This window comes from Botryllus schlosseri, chromosome 16 (assembly GCF_051294905.1).
Source record: "Botryllus schlosseri isolate E-star chromosome 16, Bs_hap1, whole genome shotgun sequence".
Lineage (NCBI taxonomy): Eukaryota > Metazoa > Chordata > Ascidiacea > Stolidobranchia > Styelidae > Botryllus > Botryllus schlosseri.
The window spans coordinates 17,825,375-17,844,574 of record NC_137251.1 but is presented as its reverse complement, the minus strand read 5'-3'; the positions used below and the strand labels follow the sequence as shown (position 1 = coordinate 17,844,574).

The following is a 19,200-nucleotide window of genomic DNA, read 5'->3' as shown; positions in this document are numbered from 1 at the left end:
TATAGTTCTATGTTACGAGCTTGTAGAATGTAGGCCTAATGTTCGATTCGGTAAGCTTTTATTGTGATAGTATGGATTCTTACGAGGCATATGCAGCAGCCTCTTCGGCTAATTCTTGGTCCCATACCATCATCTTCATGTTAGCTGCCCCTTGTCTACTTCGATATAGGTTGTGGAGATTCAGTGCTTCATCTGGGTGGTACTCCGTTTCCACCGTTTGTCCCGCTGGAAGTCAATCGTAATTCGCGTTAAATAATGAGATAGATTATTATTATTTATAGTTTATAGTAGTGGTCGGGAACCTTTTTCGTCTGAAGAGCCATATTGACCCTATATTTTTCATTTTAACTCCCACAGAGCCATACATGTCAATCAACTATTACGTCTCAATTGAAAGATCGTGACGTCATGGTAGCACAAATTCGAAATCACTACATGGGATTCGTCGTTTGCAACTATTATTTCCTCGGTAAAAACTCGTACTAATCATGCTGATCGTCTTATTTGAGTAACGAGTAGCCTATATACCAAACTTGAGTTACATATAGATCTTTTGCAAGTTATATATTTTTAATCGTATTGCACTGAGTGGCCTGTGATATTTTTCGAAGCTCAAGTCAAATAACATTTAGAATTCCAACAGACGTAGACAACAGTAAAAGTGTTATGTTCTTGATCTTGTTTGAACAATAACTCAATACGACGAGGTTGCAATATGAAATCAGTATATATTAACAGCAGAATAACTTTAAGACAGGCGACACGATCCAGAGTTCAGTTAAATGAAAAGACCACGAGACAACAGAACACAGGGTATAAATACAAGCATGACACACGAGGAAATAATGATTGGCTGTAATTACTAATCCTATAGAAAGAAAGAGCTGTACGACACCGAACGTAAATGCACGAACATTACAAAAAGTATGAATATACTTTTACACGCTTTATACAGTTAATGCATATTTTGGTGTTGCGTGTAATTCCTGATGGCTTTGTAATCTGGTTGATAATTGTTGTTCATACAAAATTTGAGACTTTTGTCGGTTATAGGAGATCGTAGGTTCGTCTTGATGCGAGGACCCATGATGACATACGTAGGTGGAGCCATACATGGTCACTATACAGCAGTATACATACCCACTGTAATGTGTGATGTGTCTGTGACGTGGGGTCAGGGGAGGCAAGTGAGGCAGCGCCTCACCTGTCTACTAGATTTTGAACATTTTTACTACCAAACTGTTCGAAAATAAAGCGCGAAAGGAGAGGTAAGGCAGTTTTGAGGCACTGCAGCGCCATGCCTTACCTGTGATAGCGCAATTCGTCGTAAATATCTTAGAATTTATAATAACTGATATTAATCGAATGTAATTGTCGCACTGATTCCGATTCGATTTCTCAATTCTCAAAGTATTCGGCGGTAACATAACGTTGTGTCACGCGCCTATATTTTAACGGCGACTACAAAGCTACGTTATCAATCAACAACGTGGATAGCTATGGCGTTGTTTCTAATTTGAATTTGTAATTGTGAATGTCACTTCCACCCACGACAGTTCACTTCTCGCCGTAGATCAGGAAGAAAATGTGCATTTGAAAACTGCATCGAGATGCAGGCGCCGCCAACGTCTCCTGTAGTCTCTTTGATCAATCAACGTATCGTGTAATCCATGATTTCGTGGCGGGTATATCGAAATCCGGAGTGATATTGGTCGCCGGCGATACAGCAGCTCCAATTTAAGGATTTTGAAAAGGGGGTCCTAGCCCAAAACCATGAATACGTAACTGGTTAACCTCTCAAAGAGCTGTTTATACAACCACAAGAATAATTATACTGGTGGAGCTGAAGACACAAGTTGCTGCAATTTTGATAAATTAAGAGCAAAAACAAAAATTTCGAAATGAGCCATATCTTATGCCCAAAAGAGCCATATATGGCTCGCGAGCCATAGGTTCCCGACCACTGGTTTATAGAATCAATCCCTGTAGTGCTGGATATTTTGTGTGTCGGTGATATATCAAGTACGGTTATGAAAGAAGAAAATAGCATTACAATTTAAGCAATGTCACATTTGTAATTTGCTAGACGTGTTATGAATAATGTGAATCGGTTCTATTTCTGGGGGCGTTTGCTCTTATGCGAGGCAAAATATTTGGTATATGCTTCACCCTAGCTATGATATAGGACACCACATGATCCTCTAATTGCTTGATGGAAATGAATCATGAAGATACATCTTGCTTCACCCCGAGCAGAAGTAAAGCTATGAGATTTACAGAAAGTAGAAACGCAACGGCTTGATATAAAATGATTGATACTGAATGTACACAATGGCCTACATATGTATTGTATACATGCCTAATTAAGCAACAATGTGCCATTACCCTCGTTTCAGAGATGTGAAATGTACGAAAACATAGTTATCAATAATGCCCAGATGACAAATGCACATTACCTGCAAGTCTTGTCAGAATGCATAGGGAAAAAATCACACTTATTCTCATCGCGAGACAGCAATCGATCATTTTATAGAAATCTACAATCGTAGAAATATTTCAATCCTGATCTGATCGATAAAGCTGGCTACCTCGACCCACTGATATGGCACAAATATACTGATACGTTGGCCCCATTGTGTGTGATATTTATGCGTACAGTGGTAGCTTATTCACGCGTAAAGAAAAAGTTATGCCTGGTAATCGTAATAACACGGGAACTCCTCAAACCAAAGCTCTTTTGAAACGATATTTCAAACTAGGCTATATTGTAATCGCACACCTCCACAAATCGGGGCGAATATCCCTACATCCATTTCTACAACTTAAGAGCTGGTTGTAACTATAGATTACCCTTGACGTGGTGCCTTCGTGAACAGTATATTTATTATATCGGTTCATTGTTGTAGACCTGATTCGCGATATGATCCATAACGTCGAAAGGGATAATAACATGTGATATATTATATGTGTTGACCTGTCACGCTGAATTGTTATCTGTGACTTGAGAGCGTTTTTGTGTTTGCGATATAAATTGCATTAGGTAACTATAACGCTGAGGTGGCCAAGGTAGTCAGTGCTGTTAGTGGAGTATAATTAGTAGGGATGGTGTGAACCTCTGAAAGGTTCAGGTTCGTGTGAACGCGAACCTTTTTGAAAGGTTCTGTGTGAACACGAACGTGAACCTCATGACGTCACGTGACGTCATATTGCTAATTCCAACCCTATCACTCAATGAAGTGATAGCCTATATTAATGTACACGCAGGGCCGTAACAGCACTTCGTCAGGCCCCCCCCAAAACTTTGGTCTTGGGCCCCCCATAGGGTTATAGAGCCAGCGCGAAGCGCGAAAATTTTCGATAATTTATGATAAAATCGGTCAATCAGATCGGCGATTGCATATATATTATGCTATCAATTTATTGTCCTCTCTACTCACGCAATTAGATTTACCGGTAGAGCTGAGTGAAGTGTCTTGAAAACGGGAGGGCCAGTAAATAATGATTAAACATCTTCGGGCGTACGGACCCGTTGATATGACTTCGTTACATGATGTTATTTCGTGACTTCCAGTCTGCTATATCAAAAAATATAGAATCGCCCAAACGTATTCTTCTAAACTAAGAGACGCACACGATTTCAAATTGGTATTTCTTCACTGGAATAAAATTTTTCCCAGCGGGATGGTGTTTGTCTTGTGAGGTTCAGATTGCAAAGACAGGAACATTCGGTGCCAGTCATTTAGGCGCCTATGGACAATTAAACCTATATGCATTTTGTATAGCCTATATAACGAAGTCTTCGGTCTGCATAAGGGCATAGACCTTATCGGCCAAGCTTTTCTCGCTGCCGATCGTTCTGGCACACTTCTTGGAGTCGCATGTTATATGGCCTAAAACTTGATTGTATGTCATGATTGGTCGTGGCGCGGTAATGGCCCAATACCCTATAATATAGAGAAACGGCTACATGAAATCGCGCGCAGCGCGAAAAATTTTGAAAAAATTGCATAAATTTTCAAAAAATACTCTATGATTTATGCTAATTCACGAAATAATTTTGGGCCCCCTTCGAGCTCGGGCCCCCCCCCAATTGGGGGGTTTGGGGTGCGGCAGTTACGGTGCTGTGTACACGATACCTAGCGACGACTCGGGCCACATAATGCCACAATGCCGAAGTACATATTGGACTATTGGTGTTTTAAACGTCGCTGAGGGCGGAGATAATAAAGTTTGCTGATCCGGGAGAATGCTAATCGTGTGATTAAATACTGCTAAAGTGCTAATCGCGACGCATGAAGTTGGAGAGGGTTACGCGCGATGGTTAGTCGCTGTGTCCCGAGTTTTCAATCAAGTCTGTTGCATCATAATGCGAAAATGCGTTGTATATAGGCTGCTAGTTGGTGAATGAAACTAGAGATTCCACAATCTCCATAATGAAACAGCAGCCTGCTAATGACGATATAGGTAGAATTATCATCATCGCGAAATGAAAGTCGTGTCCAATTCGTACGGTACAGCTAAGAAACGGATATCGCTTTGCAATGGGGGGTAGGCCTACATGATTCGTTGATTGTTTAGTGAAGCCAAGCCTAGGAGACAATCGGCACGGTCAATATCGGGAATAATTAGACGTAGGAATGGTACGCAGTTTCTATAGATAACTAGAAATCTATAGTTGTTCCAGTTTGTTCAATCATGGGATTAACACTAACTTTATGCGCCGCGATCAACCGGTTTCCTTAATCCTGGGTTGATAAATCCTGACGAACGCGCTAATCGACTTTATTGCTAATCCGACTTTATTATCTTCGCCCTAAATGTATCAACTGAGGCAATTAAAGGATATAATAATCTCATAAAATCAGTCTTTCCGTCGCTTTGCCAACAATTTCGACGAGGATTTACCAGGGAACATGAACTTACGCCTTAACGATCGAGACCAGACCGGACAATGTATTCGGCGTCTGAGTATCGCTACATTGATATTGAGCTGAGTGTAAAACAGGTTTCTATACTTGCTACAAATATTACCCCATTAACAAGTTATACACTATACAGCAGTGGCCAACACCTCAATCGCACGGATTTGGTTTTAATGATGCAGTAAAGATACGAAGTCGAGCTTGACCCCGTACGCCTGCTAGATTTTTTTCATCAGAAAACGATATCAATTTCATTGATTGGTTGAATAAGCATCATTCGCTGACTACGTATTTTGCACGTGATGTTTTTGATTGCGGGTCAAACTCACAACAGAGAGTCACAAAATATTCACAAACGGAAACCTGGATATGTCGAGCAAACTTTTGTAACAAAGCACGTAAAACATTTGAGATTGTCAAGGTACGTTCTCGTTTAGTGTTGATTTTTAATGCTGCCAGCGCCATGCATAGAGTGGCCCGCAGTTAAAATGCAATAAAGATGAACCAAAGATGTTGTAATGAAGTGAAAATTGTGTTATATATAAAAAGGTTCACAGTGTAGAACCTACCAAGGTTCTGTTGTGAACGCGAACCTCTAAATTTCCGAGGTTCACACACAGAACGCGAACGTGAACCTCACGTTCACACCATCCCTAATAATTAGAAATAACGCCGAAAATTCCTACTCAATAACAAGAAGTGGCAATTTCAAATACATAACGATGTAGTTTCAAAAATTATATATTGTGACTCAGGCTTGCATACATTTAGAATTAGCCTACGTAAGCGTCACGTGACCAGTGAAATTGCAGTATTCATCTTCGCGCAGAATGTACGCAAAATGGCCAAAGTAGACCAGATCTACCGTGACGTAGAAGCCATTTCGCCATGACAATTTCATTCATATGTAAAAGTAGAAGTAGTCTGAAAACGTAACCACTTAAGTTAATGCGTAACTGCGGGTGAAGATATGATAAGTGAATTCCCAAAGTCTCCTTGGAGCCGCAGGAAAACATTAATAATCACTAAAGATTCTAATATTACATCACCACGTATAAATGGAATGCTAGATAGACTATTTCACTTGTCAATGACATGCGGCTCGAGGATATTTCCGAGAAAGGAAAATTAATGCGAAAGTGAATTTATTCGTCAAAGCACTCAACGAAGCTTTGTCAGATGGAGCCTTGTTCTAATATGCTATATCCTAGGGCAATAGCGAAAAAGATCTCAACTATCATTTTGTGACTTAACTCGGCTGATCCTGGCTACTTAATAGGCTACTTTAGTGATTCTCAAATATTCGCTCACCATTAGTAGTTTTGAATCGGTGATTTCTCAAGTGTCGGGTAACTCGATGTTTTCTCAAGCGCTTTGTATATTCTTATGGTTTGTGATGCATCCTACTTGAGCATATTCCCGTAGGCTTGCCCTTTAATGCTGCAGATTATGAATTGTGAGTGGGGGACATAAAATGATGCTATGCATATCGATCATCAAATATAAGCATCAGCGTCATAGTTTGGAAACTATATATACGAAAGCAAAGCGATTTGACGAGCCCCGACTGTGAAACAGCATTTGGCCGACAATCATCGAGTCGCAGGCCTACACACCACTGAATAAATACTAGTCGTCGAAGCTCGAGACTACTGGACCACGATCTGACATATCGACTTAGCCTATACCTATAGACAGGGTTGCCATACCGTCCTTATTTCTAAGATTTGTCCTTATTTTGAAGGGTCACGTCTTAGAAAACGCAACTGTCCTTATTTCTAAGAAATGTCCTTATTTTCGACTTGCGTCCTTATTTTTTCTTATTTCCAACCACTGCAGAACTTTGATCTTTTCCCTCTGGTATTTGTGTTGCATAATATCCATAATTTCTGCTTGTGCGTCGAGATTTTATGACATCATAAAGGAAAGGAACTCTCGTGACGTTCACGCCATAAAATTTGACTTCTAAGTGGTGAGATAGCTCGGGCCGTGCCCGTGAGTGGTTTCGTCTGTACCAAGCTACCACGGCGGACGTCATTTTAGCAGTAAACAGTAGTACTCGGTTCCTGCTGTTTGGTCTACAGCAGAATACGATCAAGCTGTGGAAAAGGCAGCATTTATTGCGTAGTGAGCAAAGGCGTAGTGCAATCGATACATTGGTTAAAAGCAGTAAGCTGTTAATCATTGATAAATTTTTCTAAATTATATTGCACTTACGCCAACGCTTATTTAGGAAGGGGGGTTAACGAAGTGCTGTTTCGGTCCTGAGTAAAGGTAAATCTAGACCTGAGCTCTCGTGAGATCCATGAAGCACTTTCTAATAACAAGGAGTTGCTGGAGCAGATTGTTTCTAGCGAATATGCCACGGCTCATAAAAATGCAAAGTATGTTCAAAAACGTTTTTTCGTGCTAATCTAATTTTTCGACTGTCCTTATTTTTGACTCTATGTCGATGGCAACCCTGCCTATAGAGCTGGGCATTAGGGCTGTTCAAAATTAACTTTATTTTTCGGATTCCAGCCAATCACTAACTAAATTGTCAGGTTACCCTTAAAAATGCTGCACACCAAATTTGGTTCAATTCTAACAAGTATAAGCATCCGCAGATCCAATTAAAATTTTTAATTCATATGGAAAAATTTAAAAAAAAATTCAATTTTTTCTGTCAATTATCCAGTATCCACCAATCAAGGATAATTCGAAAATTATCAACGAAAAACTCAAATAACTCCGCTTCTACTAGTTGGAATTAAGTCAAATTTGTTTTGCATCGTCTTTGAAGACAACCCAACAATTTCATGGGGTTGACAGAAAAATTTTAATTTTTTTTAAATTTTTGCCAATAAATTATAAATATTTTAATTGGATCCGCGGAGGCTTATACTTGTTAGAATCAGAGATATCTAGATATCCCTGGTTGGAACTGAACCAAATTTGGTGTGCAGCGTTTCTCTGTGTAACCTGACAATTTAATCAGTGAATGGCACGAATCCGGAAAAAATTTATTTTTGAACAGCCCTACTGGGCAATGGGCATGGACCGGAGCCGGATTGGATATCCAGCCGGAGCCGGTTCGAAGCCGGATCATTATACCCTCTTACACCCCAAATCAATAGTTGAAGTGAAACCACATGCTAAGTCCAAGTTGGCATATTTACTTCAGATTGTTGATTGGGCTTGAAGTTTGAGTTTTTCATTTCCTGTTTGCATTGTTTCAATGAATATATTCAATACTATCATGTGAGTATAAATAACAGGGATATCTAGAAGGAGTTTCAAGATATCCCTGATAAATGATTATTATCAGAGTTTTTCAGACCAGATCACGTACATTTCCATAACACGGAGAGATTGTCGATCCGCCCGGCACTCTACTGCCCATATAGGTGTATTGTCTACTTGCAATGATTAGTTAAATAAATGATTTTAGCCTACTTTTAATTTAATTTCTACTTGACAGTTTATCATAGTCCTAGAATATTTACTTTTTCACTTACTCTGGTAGAATAGGTCGTTACACTGGTCGAGATATATAATACAAAACGAGACATCATACTCTTATTATGGATGTGGTGCAAAAGTCCTTTAGAGGTCGACCACGAATATTAAACTCATACAAGATACAACAAACTTGGTAATAGTATAAATTTACGAAGGTACTTCTACATCTACTTGAGTTCCAGCGACTACTACTTTTACCGCATTTGCACGGTTCTATGTTCGCAGTTTTGTGTGGTCTACTGAGCCCAATCAAATCTGTGCAAATGTAAGGGAACATGTCGATACTACAACCATAGCAATTTACGGTCGACCGGGCAAGTACTGGGTGTTACGTGCGTAGGGTTCCGTCAGTCACTAAAATTGTTCGTTCGACGTCTGGGTGTACGTCGTTCGTTATTGTTGATTGAAGTAGAATGTAATCCAATCGCGGCAATGCGATATAGTGTCTTTATAGTCCAAGGCAGCAATGCCTTTACTTGCGGACGTAATTAATTAGCATACGTGCCTAATTAATACGTTGTACTACAACCATAGCAATTTACAGCGTAGCTACGTTGTGAATTGCTATGCTACAACCGCTAGCTGTCGATATGCAGCATTTGTTATTATCATAGAAAAACGTGCGGCTGCGCGTCGCAGTTGGGGGGTCTGGTACACGCGTTGGCCGTTGGGACTTGTGTAGTTTTATGGCTGTGAAGGTTTCCGTGATACTCCCAGTTCATAATGGTGAAAAGTGGTTGGACGAGTGTATGGAGTCACTCTCTAAACAGACATGTCGCGAATCCATCGAACTTTGCGTATATAACGACGCATCTACCGATCAGTCGATGACAATCATAAAACGATGGGCTGAAACTCTTCGAGCTCGTGGAATCCATACGATTATTACCGGAGGGGGAAAAGAATCACCTCGAGGTATGGTGATACAATTTGAATTTGACAGAATCTGAAAGAATACGGCATTTTGGTGATCCAGGGTTGTAATGAGGTCACAGGGTTCAATTCGTCACCGAGTCAAGTCCGAGTCAGGGATCGAGTTCGAGTCGTAGTGTTCACTGTTCAGGCGCGAGTCCACGTCCTACTTTTTATTACCGTTCATTCTCAAGTTTAAGTCATGTTCAACTCGTTTTATGCAACCCTGCTTGTGTGGAACGAGTCCCTCGCATTCATACTAAGATACTATTAATACTCATTTGTCTCACTCTTAACCAGAAATGGTCAGTAAAGAAGTACTTCTACCTTGTCTAAGTACTCAATTAGGTTTGTCTTATTGCACAACCTACTCAAATGGTTATGATTTTAGACGAAACTTCACAGTTTTCATTATACTACCTAGACTGGGCCTAGAATACAAGTTTTGGAGTTGGAAACGATGACAGGTTTATTCAAACAGATAAAAAGACTGTTGCTACTTGCTAACAGTCTCCGGTCATGCGAATTTGTGCAATGCCTCCGGTATAACTCGTGTATAAGTGTAATGTTTTTGCAGCCATTGCTAGCTTAGAGTCATATACCTATTAACTGTGGCGTATCCAGGGGGTCGTCGGGTCGAGACATCCTGCATTTTACACTTGAAACCCCATCCTTTAGTAGGCTAATTTATATTAGGTGCTTCGGAATCGAATCTAGTTAGTTCTGAATTTTTGTAGGTCATTAGTTCCAGTTGCGTAGGCATTCCGGTATTTTGAAAATCCATTAGTTTGTACAAGTAGGCCTATGACTGGGACCCCCCTACCCATTGATAGCTCCCCGGTATGTCAGATCATTTCAGGTTGTGGATTCGCAAAGAATGCAGCTGTCAAGGCAAGTTGTGGTGATTACCTCTGTTTTCTTGACGCTGACGACGTGATGGAGCCAAGGAGAATTGAACTTCAGCTTAATGCTGCCTTGGAACTGGATGAAAATACTCTGATCGGTAGTAAGGTACGGAATTTACTCCAGCTTGTTGCCAATTAAACTATCAGAGTATGACTGGGTCTAGTATACTTTCTTATTCACAAGAACATGACAATTTTGCATTTGAAAAAATTCACGATGACTGATGAAAATAATTGCTCACTGTATATGATAGTTTTTCAAATCCAATATTTTCTACTGCAACAACTTCGCTGCTACTGGTTAGAATTGAGCCAAATTTTACATGCGTCGTTTTTCTAGGCGACCTAATAATTGGATGGGGTAGGCTAGCCAGTAAGATTTGAATTTTTTTTAAATTTTGTTGAATAAATCCAAGACTTTTTTCGCTTATAGCAGTGGTTCTCAACCTGGGGGGCGTGAAAGCATTGAAAGGGGGCACGAAGAAGCGGTCAACTGAAAAAAATTTTCACGCTTGGCGTAATTTACCTCCTGTTCACGCGTGTTTCTCTACATACAGACCCAATTCATATTCATAATTCGGCACTTCTTCGTTATTCCCCACACATCCAGAAGTGATCACCATGAAACCAATAAATGATTCCCATGAACATGTGAAATTTTATAGACGTCAAAATGAATTGTTTTTCGCGTTGGGGTGGGATAGACGGATATTAGGGTTGAGGAGAGGGGAGATATTAGGGTTGGGGGAGAGGGGGATGTTAGGGTTAGGGTTATGATTAGGGTTAGGGGAGGTGGGATATTAGGGTTAGGGGAGGTGGAATATTAGGGTTAGGGGAGGTGGGATATTAGGGTTGGAGAGAGGGGGATGTTAGGGTTGGGGAGAGGGGTGATATTAGGGTTGGAGAAGAGGGTTAGGGACATGATATCCCACCTCCCCTAACCCTAATCATAACCCTAACCTAACCCTAATATCCCACCTCCCCTAACCCTAATATCCCACCTCCCCTAACCCTAATATCCCACCTCCCCTAACCCTAATATTCCACCTCCCCTAACCCTAATATCCCACCTCCCCTAACCCTAATCATAACCCTAACCCTAACATCCCCCTCTCCCCCAACCCTAATATCTCCCCTCTCCTCAACCCTAATATCCCCCTCACGTAACCCTAATATCCCCCTCTCCCCCAACCCTAATATCTCCCCTCTCCTCAACCCTAATATCCGTCTATCCCACCCCAACGCGAAAAACAATTCATTTTGACGTTTATAAATTTTTCTGTTTATGTTCATGGGGAAACATTTATTGGTGTCATGGGGATCATTTTTTCGATGTGTGGGGAATAACGAAGAAGTGCCCATAATTCTCTCATCAACACTCATAACCTTCCATGCCCTCAAACAATCTGTTGCGGTTGCTAGCATCCCGGGTGGATTTTGTGATATGACGATAAGGGGCGGGGGGGGGGGCGCGAAATTTTTCACTATCAAAAATGGGGGGGGGGCGTGTCTAAAAAAGGTGGAGAACCACTGGCTTATAGCAATGCTTCTACATGATAGAATTGAGCCAAATTTGGTGAGCAGCGTTTTTTTAGGCTAAATCTGAAATTGAAACAAAATTTGAAAAAAGCTATTTTTAAACATCCCTACTATCCAGAGAGCGTAGAAAACACGGCATAAATGCAAAGCAGATACGGTACACCAAGATATAATAATCTGTAGTAGTCGCCATCGCTAGTCCTATATAAATGTTTGGCAAACGATACTAACGTGAATGCACACTGCACAGACATAACAAATTTGAATAGAAGTAGTTTCATAGTGATAACCTGAAATGTTGTCTCCACAGGTAAGACGTGAACCGGAAGGATCCACCGTACGTTACACCAAATGGATCAACAACACTTCTCAAGAGCAGCTCTACACTCAAATCTACACATCGAACGGACCGACAGTGGTTATGCCAACGTGGTTTTGCCACAAATCCGTTTTTCATGCCGTTGGGGGTTTCTGTGAAGCCGGAAAGGGGACCCCGGAGGACTACATCTTTTTCCTACAACACCTGAAACTTGGAGGGAAATTGTTGAGAGTGGATGAGGTGTTGTTAATGTACCGGTGGGTTCATAAACTTTTATCCAATATGCTGCAATTCTTGATACTCTTGGAGGTACGGAACTTCAATATACAATTGAATGATGGGGTAATCGCAGAGGTGGTCAAAGTAGTCAAGAACGCTACTCAAGTAGAAGTAGAAGTAGCGACGAAAAAATCTACTCAAGTAGAAGTAGAAGTACTTCTTTCATAAGCCACCTAAAACTACTTGAAGTAGAAGTAGAATTTACTGACTTTTAATCTACTCAAGTAAGTGAGTAGTTTTGAAAACAGTCTTAATTCGTTCGCATGGACTGTCAAAAGCTGCAAATTGAGCTATACGGAAGGTGCAGAGATTCGTATTGATGCATCCTGAGAGGTATCAATTTTCGACAGAATAAGCATTCTTTCGCATCATGGGATGCAAATTATAGTATTGATATGGAAATGCGATACTAACCCTTTGTTTACTAGAAGACCCCGTTTTAGAGAATATCATGACATTGCGCCCTCCCCCATATTGTAAGGCCCCAAGTTTAGGCGAGAGCAATACGGAGAAGTTGTATCGGATACGGTTTCAACACTTTGCGCGATTAGTATACGTTAATAACAAATATTGTGGATCATAAAATTTACATTTAGGGTAGCTTTATTTTCGGAAAATAGAGGCATTACTACACTTGCTTTCATGCTTCAACATGTATGTTCTGCAGACAAAAGAACTGAAAGTAATTAGAACTCAAAGTATGATACTCGGAATTGAAAGTGAAATACAAATGCCACTTCTAAGAAGCGTAAAATATATTTCACATTTTTTGTCCATAAAGCTTCAAAGGTGCTCTGCTAAAACAGGTGTAACGTTAAAAAAATCCGGATTTTCCAGATTAGCAGGACATGTCATGGGCTGCTAGATTACGATATGATAGGTAATTGATAGATTCCGAATCGGTAGTTTCAAACGTTATGGTGGGTCATATTTACTGTGATGAAATATTTGATATGGGCGACAATGCGGTGTGAGCGGAACCAAGCAATCCGGTACCTAAATTATATTCACTGATACTTTCGTGAAACATATTTGTCACTCCATAGCTATTGTGCGCGAAACGCAACAAAATTTCTGGGCTTTACTTGACTTTTATCAATATGAAATGTTGGTACTCGGTGAAAACAGCCCCGTAATTCCTCAGGCTATCTTTCGTATTAGGGATTAAACTACTTCTACTTGACAAACTGAAAATAGCGAAAAGTAAGTAAGTAGATCACAAAATATTACGAAGTAGAAGTAGAAGTAGAGAAAATCAGATCTACTTGAGTAAGTACCAGAAGTAGATGTAAACTACTTGAGTACTTCCAAAAAGTAGAAGTACTTCGTTACTGACCACCTCTGGGTAATCGTCAGCAACTTGTAGAGGATTGAAAAGCATTTTTTCTGCCATGTTGAGTGAATATCGATCGAGATGTCTTCTTTGAAATAATATTGACAGTGTAAGATCTGTGAATCTGATTGTAGGTAGAAAATTTTCAAACCTAAATCTCAAAATTTAGTATGTGGCTGAAGTATTTCAAAAGCTTGTCTCGGAAATGGAAAAAGCAGCCGTGAATATTCATGGATCATTATTAGGCTAGGCCAGTGTCTCCCAAACTTTTTTTAGCTACCGCCCCCCTGGACAACGAATAAAGTGCCAGCGCCCCCGACACCCCCCTTACACCACGTCTAAATGATAAAACGAAAGTTTTTCTGCATTTATTACAGCTTATAATGAGACGGATGAAGCTCTTGTATTATTATTATTATCATCATCCTCGACATATTGGGTTTGAGTCGTGATAAGAACAATCTTATTCTAAAATATCCAGGGTTCACGTCCCGTACTGTCAAGTCGATTTCTGCTGTGGGCCTTATCACCTTATCACGGCACTTAAAACACGTTCTATGAAATATGAGCGGGGAAGGGTAATGACGAAAAACTCTAACCGACTACAGTGAGAGTATTGCTATTTGATTCAATTGTGTATCCAGAACGAGTGATTGGAGATACTGAACTTTGGGTTGAACTCAAACTTGTTCTACACTGCAATGTAATCAGCTCCCCAATCATTTCATGCTCGTAAACTTCACAGAATGGATTGAATATCCGCAGAGGAATTTCTTATTGGAATCAAATCACAATCTCCTCGTGCAATTTTCTGAGTTGATTGCCTTATGTTTCTCCATCAAATTACGGTGAAATATCACGGGCTTATCATTGAATCCGAACAGTGCCATTTTAACCTTTATCAGGTTCATCATAACTAAGAACGGATATATTCTACTCATAAATTTTGGAAAATATGCCCGTCAAGTGGAAGCGATATCGTTTCTCGCAACCAGAAACGCTGTGTTGAAGGCCACGGTCGCCGCACTGTGTTAAATCCACGATCGTTTGAGACAAAGTAAAATCACGCAAGGCAGTTTCTGTAATGCCATCACACCTTGCAGTGAGCAATACCTGCTGAAATTCTCACAACACATACTGAACCACGCTTTTCAGGGATACTGCCGTCTGTTAAATTAGTCCATTGATGGGCAGGTTCAACATTGTGAAGTAACAATGGACTTTTCCGGTACAGCCGAATAGATAGACGGACGACCTAAATTGCACTGGCTGAATCGATTCCGCATTTTTACTGCGAATTTAGCTGCTTTATTTATCAATAGTTTCAACACTACGTAGCAGTTGTCTTCTAAACCTACACCGCCCCATTTTCTCTCAGCGCCCACCTACCGCCCCACTTTTAGAGCCAGCGCCCCCCAATCGCCCATTTCGTGGCCAGTGCCCCCTTCACGCTCGCGAACGCCCCCAGGGGGGCGCTGGCGCCCACTTTGGGAACCACTAAAATGGCAAAATGGCAAAATCATGTACCGTAGCCATTATATGGCATGAAACATATAGTACAAAGCTACGACCATTACTGGAAAAACATTTACGAAGTCATGATCCTCCCATAACATTGTCACCAAGTGCAATGGAATCGGTAGGGTCGAAGACGTACCAAAAGTATCTGTGATGGATAACATGCATTATATTCTTTGCGGCAGCACAAAAGGTGCATATTTGAACTTTGACATATTATATTTTGTTGTGACGTCATAATGAGTGATACTCGACTCGACTCAAAGCATAATACGAGATTCAGAATCAAATCACTTGGGTACTCGATTTTGTCCGGCCCTGGTTGTAACCAAGTCACAAGTCAATCTCACTTTTGTCGTTTTGACTCGAGTCAAGTTGAGTCATTTTCAATTCACCACCGAGTCGAGTCCAAGACAGCTAGTAGTGGGTCGAGATCGAGTCAATCCGGTTCAACCCCCCTTTTTCAACTCTGCTCGAGTTATATAAGATAGCTCGTGTTCATGAAGTCGCGATTTTCCTCAGTCCTAACAGTTTCTGGCCCTATTTCCTAGTATCAGGACTGATAGACGAAATACCAATAGTGTGGTAACTTTACTATTCTTTGAAGTTACAATGAAACATTTGTCTTGGCTGTCCTAGTCTGCAGTCATATGACTTGGTTCGAGTAAAGCACAATGACTCGATTACAAGTAGAGTCAATACCAAAATTGACTCAAGTCGAGTCATTAACGCATTAAAAAAAAATCTGCAGTCAAGTCGAGTCACCAATATATCACGTCTAGAGTCATTACAACCCTGGATGATTCCCTTAAACTTAGTTTGTAAATAAATTTCAGTCATCACCCTGAAGCCACCACGGCCTCGGTTTCCGAGCAAACCATCTGGAACTTGCGCTTGGCAGCGCTGCAAGAGAGAGTATTGAAAACGTGGGATCATTTCACGATATGGAACGCCGGCAAACAAGGACGGAAATTCTACCGTGACCTCGAAGATAAAAACAGGAATAAAGTGACCGCATTTTGTGACGTCGATCCGAAAAAGATTGAAAAGGGATTTTACACTTTCGAAAATTCTCCGTTGAAGGTGAAGCCGAGAATACCCATCGTACATTTTACGAAAGCCGAGAAACCCTTCGTTATATGCATGAAACTGGATTTAACCGGGGGAAAGTTTGAAGAAAACCTAAAATCGCTGGATTTAAAAGAAGGAATTGATTTTTTCCATTTTAATTAGCGAATAACATCGCTAGACTAGTGTTTCCATATAATGCAAAACCTGACATTTTTTTTGAAAGATGAACATCATTATTTTACGAACATTCATGCTGAAATCATTTTCATTATAGTGCTGATTGGTATTGGAATTATGAAATGTGCGTGTTTGTCATGGTAATTCTGTTTTGAAATTTTTGATGTCCAATGTCGATACGTGACTAGCTTCTATAATTAGGATGACACTTTTGTGAACAGACTTGGCCAACTAGATAATTCTACTTCTCTAATTGGACTGACTAATTAAAAGCCAAAGGTTTTCCATGCTTTCATTTTTATTGTAATCTAATTTCTGATCTTCTTGAAAATGCTACAGGGAAATTGTACTATAGTGCAAAACTACTAAGCATTGTGTACAGACATATCAGAATGAACTGATTTGATATGAACTGAACTTTATATTTGTTTAAGCTCATTCTAAATTAGAAATTTCATTCAATTTCGAACTTTGCGAATTCAGTAATTCTAATTTAATTTCAAACTATGGTTGTATTTAACCAAATTGCACTTATTAAACCCAGGATAGTAAATCGTAGCGGTGGTTGCCAAATGCAGGAAGTTCCAAAAAACATCTTTCAAGATATCGTCAGAAGAAAAGTCAAGAAATATGTGATAACGTTTCGGATGTAAGTATTGTCGTTTTGGGTATGCCAGGAAGCCTTTTATCTCGGTGCTTTGTAGACTATTCTCGTCGGCGGAAAAGAAGGTGTACTCCACAGATGTTGAAATTGCGATTTTCAAGTGCTTACGTGAACTGCACGGACAGGTCAGACATTGACAACTAGAAAATTCTAATCTAATTTGTGAAATGTTTCTATACTTCCATTTGAATTCTAATTTAGTTTCTGGTTTCCTAGAAGTGTATTCTTCTGCAGCTGAAAATTTTCCATTTCGTGGACATGTGATTGTGGTCCATGCCTGGCCGCTACATAGCATTGACGCGGGACTTCTATGTTATTATTTTAGGCAGGAACAGCCTACGAACCAACCCTGATCGCGTTTGATCGAAAAGAACAGAAGGGCGATATAGAAATCTCTGGCGATGGTCTCGTTAAATTGTGGAGCGCGCTCACGCTGGCGAACAGGATTGGAGATGACTATTGCGCTTTTCGGATCGCCAGCATTAAAGCTTGCCAGACCAATGAGTGAAGCCTGTGTTGTGGAGCAAGTTTTCATGGTCGGAATATTGGCGATGGCTAGCAGTTCTTGCTGAATGTTAGCAGGCGGCCTAATGTGGCGTCATGACTCGTGACACGGGCGTTGGTTTGCCTTTTACCTGCTGATGGTTGTGGAATGGGGATATTGCTACAGTATCTCTGACAATAAAAAGTCCTGTTTTGTTTTTCCATCATCATTTTATCAAAAATTTTATGAAGTCAATACACCAGAAGATTGCGATATAATGAAAAGATGGGAGGGTGCCGGAAAGCGTTGTCTTTTAATCAAGCGCCCACATTGGCCTACATTTGAATTGTTACTGAGTCAAGCACAGTAGTTGAGATGACATGCGTTCATTGTTGTCACAATATTGCGATACAATGAAAGGATAGGACGATGTCCAGAGATCACCCTGTGCCTGTAGTGAATCGGCAGACTGGAGGAGAAGCAAAACAGCTTCATGCAGAACTGTGCCGAACGTCGGCGGGCTCAAATTCCACTCGTCCTCAATCAGTTTTATTATTATTTTCATCGTTTCAAAACTGCGATACAATGAAAAGACAACTTGAAGTAGTCTTTATAAGATCAGACACCTACCTTGGCCTAGGCGAAGTTGGAGCAGCGTGTACGTAACAAGTCTTATTTGGTGTTCTAGGCAGAAGATATGACGAAGCTACAAATTGTCAAGTTTCTGTTTCTGTGTCAGTTCCACTGCCCTACAAACTTCAACGACTACCTCAGTTATATTAACACTGTTGCCCTACCTCGCCCAGACATTGCTTCATTGATCATTTGCTACCATCGTTTCATTTTTATTTCCCTTTTTTTAACTAACATTTTTTACAGCCAGACTGTTTAAAGTCAAGTGTACCTGTTTGATGCGGGTGTGATCAGACTATTTGACCCTCAAGGTCATATCGATCATTCCTATCTGATACCGAATACTGTGCATGCATATTTTCTGTACCACCATCATTGCCGTCTGTTGTTATGTATTTTGGTTGGATGAAAATAAAGACTCTCACCTCGGAATGAAAAGCGCACTAGTAGGCCTGCAACACACTCGTGTCCTTGCCGTCCAATTACCATATGATTCGGACGAATTTCATGCAAACACTGGCTCTTTCATGTATGCCGGAACAGACCAATGCCCTGTGGAACAGTATCTCGACGGCTATCTGACAGTCGCCTACCATGTCCAGTGTCCACATTCAAGTCGAAATGCAAGCAGTTTCTACTGAATCAATACTTAACAGCTCGCAAGAGCAGTATAGATACATGCCACTCAATTTTTCTATGCGCGCAGCTTGGAGGGAACATGGACAAGACTGTAGTGCAGATGTGACGCGCAGAGGAAAATACTGCATCCCAATTCTAACGAGAACGCGTCCAACGATTTTCTGCGCGTTTTTAATGACATACATGGCAGCAAAAACGTAGCGTACTAAAATTTAAAATACATTTTTTTTGACGTGCGAGGCCTAAAAAGTTAAGAGCCACTCCATTGATGTTATCGTCTATTACTTTTCACGCTCTAGTCTAA

The 19,200-nt window shown here is 40.5% G+C and overlaps 3 protein-coding genes and 1 long non-coding RNA gene across 5 annotated transcripts in view; 2 read left to right on the top strand and 2 right to left on the bottom strand.

The window, feature by feature from the left end:
- LOC145459258 (GLIPR1-like protein 1) overlaps positions 1-2,820 on the bottom strand; it is a 60,419-nt gene extending 57,599 nt beyond the window's left edge. Inside the window, exons 1-2 of one of the 2 annotated variants that reach the window (XM_080337914.1) lie at positions 2,457-2,630; positions 84-225 (exon numbers count right to left, since the gene is read on the bottom strand). In XM_080337914.1, the coding sequence (XP_080194040.1) occupies positions 84-225; positions 2,457-2,526 (212 nt within the window). In that variant the 5' untranslated portion in view covers positions 2,527-2,630. Of the gene's footprint in view, positions 1-83; positions 226-2,456 lie in introns of both variants that reach the window. The other variant, XM_080337915.1, reaches the window with a different exon arrangement.
- LOC145459267 (uncharacterized) overlaps positions 1-19,200 on the bottom strand; it is a 182,332-nt gene that overhangs the window by 112,583 nt on the left and 50,549 nt on the right. The gene's annotated exons all lie outside the window — the stretch shown is intronic.
- On the top strand, positions 9,034-17,020 carry LOC145459252 (queuosine-tRNA galactosyltransferase-like). Its single transcript, XM_080337899.1, has 4 exons — positions 9,034-9,338; positions 10,195-10,346; positions 12,090-12,355; positions 16,065-17,020. Exons 1-4 carry the CDS (start codon positions 9,110-9,112, stop codon positions 16,459-16,461), a joined length of 1,044 nt encoding a protein of 347 aa, XP_080194025.1. The 5' UTR covers positions 9,034-9,109; the 3' UTR covers positions 16,462-17,020.
- On the top strand, positions 16,983-18,695 carry LOC145459262 (ribonuclease P protein subunit p14-like). Its single transcript, XM_080337920.1, has 3 exons — positions 16,983-17,125; positions 17,181-17,265; positions 17,466-18,695. The coding sequence occupies exons 1-3, from the start codon at positions 16,983-16,985 to the stop codon at positions 17,646-17,648; spliced, it is 411 nt and encodes a 136-aa protein (XP_080194046.1). The 3' UTR covers positions 17,649-18,695.